Source organism: Cyrtonyx montezumae, unplaced genomic scaffold (assembly GCF_038088225.1).
Source record: "Cyrtonyx montezumae isolate F1298 unplaced genomic scaffold, pur_monq_1.0 scaffold_25, whole genome shotgun sequence".
NCBI classification, from domain to species: domain Eukaryota; kingdom Metazoa; phylum Chordata; class Aves; order Galliformes; family Odontophoridae; genus Cyrtonyx; species Cyrtonyx montezumae.
The window spans coordinates 759,338-762,602 of NW_027071992.1; the positions used below are offsets into that span (position 1 = coordinate 759,338).

At 39.4% G+C, this 3,265-nt stretch overlaps 1 protein-coding gene across 1 annotated transcript; it reads left to right on the plus strand.

Annotated features, from left to right (window-relative positions):
- Positions 1-1,272: 1,272 nt before the first annotated feature.
- Positions 1,273-2,862, plus strand: S100Z (S100 calcium binding protein Z). The gene is made up of 2 exons (XM_065739703.1): positions 1,273-1,413; positions 2,707-2,862. Exons 1-2 carry the CDS (start codon positions 1,273-1,275, stop codon positions 2,860-2,862), a joined length of 297 nt encoding a protein of 98 aa, XP_065595775.1.
- Positions 2,863-3,265: the final 403 nt, after the last annotated feature.

Sequence of the window (3,265 nt, forward strand, 5' to 3'; positions counted from 1 at the left end):
GTTGTTCTATACAGACTTAAATCTACTGTTTGCATTTTCTAATTTTTACCTTCAGACCTCTGAACATGCATCTTTGCATGACAAAATAATGATCTTGAGTGTTCCACACACAGCCCTCTGCGCTGCCTGGTGAATATTTAAGTGACCTATCTAGAGCAAGCACTTCTACTGTACACAGTAGACAAATGCAGAGGGAAACAGAAGACCTGTCCTTGTGACAATTATACGTCTGTCCCTATATCTGAAATCCACCCTCTCAGTCTGATAAACAAGAACCTCTGTGTGGGTTTTGAACAGAAGGTGACCATCACCTTCCGGTCTGAGTGTTTCTCTTCAAACGCTTCACCTCACCTGTAAAGCAGGTAAGTCATGGTCTTTCTCAAGTAATATTGTTCCTGACTCCAGTCTTATTTAGAATTTCATTCGCCTTTTTAAGCTCTCTCCTGGGGCTTGATCAGAACAGTATTTTTCTTTTACCTTATTTCTATGTTTCAGGTGTTTTGTTGTTGTTGTTTTGCTTTTTGTGCATGTGTGGATGTGTGTGTGCATGTTAATCACTAATTAATTGCATTTCTGTCTTTTCTAGTTTTAGTGGTGCTTCTCTTTCTTTTTTCTTACTGCAGGCTTGATGAAGCAAGCCCACTAGCTTATATTTTCTTATTCCAAGTAATTTACAAAGATGAAAGAAAAAACATCCCAAACCAGTACCCAATAAATCGAAAGCTGATGCTCCTACCCTTGCACCTTTTTATCATCAGTGACATTCCTCCAACCACCTTAGAAATATCAGGGACACCCTGTGTAAATGCATATCTCTTTCAGTCAGTATTTTCTGTGGACCTGTGGAAACTTCTGAATGAGCAGTGTGTTGCCTTCATTGTGTTTGTATTTTCAGCTATGAGTGCAAGAGATTTCTTCTTGTAACAAGTGGAAGTAGAGTAGAACACTATCTTTCCTTTCTCTGTATTTCTTAGAGGTAAATGCTAATGAATTCAGGACAATGTTTTATTTTCACAGAATCAGAGAATAGCTTGGGTTGGAAGTGACTTTGATTTCATCTAGTTCCATTCCCCAATTTTATTGGCTTTTTTTAATAACATAGCCTTGTTCATGTGCACCTGGCAGATGGATTAGCTGAAGACTCATTTTGTCAGTGCTGGTAACAATGCCCATCCCCAGCCAGCCCTCATTCCTTCTCTAGGACAGGACTTTGGCTCCTCTGCCATGTTGCTGACTCTAGGTTTTTGCCCCACAGCTCTCCTGCTCACTGCCATGTCCACTCCACTAGAAGATGCCATGAACACCTTCATCAGGATTTTTCATCACTACTCTGGCAAAGAAGGTGACAGATACAAGCTGAGCAAAAGAGAACTCAAGGAACTCCTCACCAGGGAGCTCACTGACTTCCTTTCTGTAAGACACAGCTCCTGAGTCTATTTGAGTTTCTGTTTCTCAGGTGGGGTAAGCAGCTATCAAAGTGTTCATGAACAGCGTCTCCTTACACTGAGCACATCCTGCCACAGTCTCTCAGATGACAGTTGTCTTTGCAGAGATGGAGAGAGGGAGATGAGATCAAATATCCCATTTGAAAAGCATGTTTTCCAAGAGTGGTCAGGCCTGCACTGCCCTGCATGTGCCACAAGCCAGGTACTCTGCCCCTGGCTTACTGTGCTTTTGGACAGAAAGGACACAGGCAGACGAAGCCACTACAAAAATCAATGCTAAATCGGGTTTTAATATATTTTTTATATATTAAATAATATATATATATATATATATTATACTATATATATATATATATATAGTACTAAGGCAGAATATGTCCTTCAAAGGATCAATTCCAGCAACTAGCTCTCAGCAGACTAGAAAGCAGTTTGTATGCCGTGGTCATGTAGTGTGGGATACAAGGTCTGTCATATTACTGGAGGCTTATAACTGCATCATAGTTAGCTGTTACACAGGTTTGTGGGAAACTGCAATCAATACAGCTGCTTGTCTGCCCTGCAGAGAGATACTAAGAAAACCTCTCAGCGATCAGCTTTTCACATGAATTTCTTTACGCATTTATTATGTTCTTCATTATGCAACATTGATGCTTTATGGAATGAAGACTTGATTCATAATTGTTTTTCTGTATCCTCAGCATTGTAAGTATTGTTGTGAAACCCATTACCATCAGCAGGATTTTTTTAAACCTTGTATCCATTTCCTTGAATGAGGTTTTCTTTTAATCTTGGCTACTGATTTACTATTATGAGATTTACTGCCCTTAATTTCACTGAATAGGATGTGCTCTTTGTTAAGTAGAGACCCTCTGAATGTGATCAATGGAGATATAATACAACCTCTTATGAACAACATGTTTTTTAGGAATGATGTAGGGAAATACACATTACAGATCAGACTTGTCAAAATAAATCAATGCTCAGCAGCTCCTCAAATTTATTTGATCCATTTCTGTCCATTACTACCTGTGTTTCTCCTCAGAGCTGCACAGTCTCCACTTTCTGTTACTGTGCATCTCTGTGACTCCAGACCTGTGTTTTTAATGTTAGGATTCATGGTATGTTAATATCCAGGTGCATATTTCACTTATTCTTTTATTTAATAACACCTAGGCTGTGACATACCATCTGGTGCGCTGTAACTATGCACAGCTAAGTCACTTCTGTGTTTTGTTTTGTTTTGTTTTGTTTTTCTCTTCAGGGCCAAAGCGATCCTCATCTTGTTGATAAGATTATGAACGATCTGGACTCCAATAAAGACAATGAAGTGGATTTTAATGAATTTATGACTCTGGTTGCAACTCTAACTGTGGCTTGCAATGATTTCTTTGAAGAACAGCTAGAAGAAGGATTTTAACGATGCTGGATACAGTCAGTCTTCTTGTCACAAATACAATGAACCAAGCCTAGTTAGGTAGTGCTCATCAGCATTTGGTGAACACAAACTATCATTACTCCAATTACTACTGCTATAAGACTCTTGTGGACCAGATCAGCAGCTGGTGTAAGCTGGACCTAAGGCAGCTTACACTACCTGAGGTCTGGCTGTTATTAGTAGCCTTTGCACAGCTGTAATACACCTTTGTCAATTCCTTGATCCAGGACTGGGGTGGCAGGTTGTTTAGCAGGAGTTAAGACTTCTATTTTATAACTGTTGGTGGGATATAAAAGTAGCAAATGCTACTTTCATAGCCTCTGAACAGGAAAATCTGGAATGAGTTGTAAAACTTATAGTTGAGTTTTCAGTCATTCTGTAACAG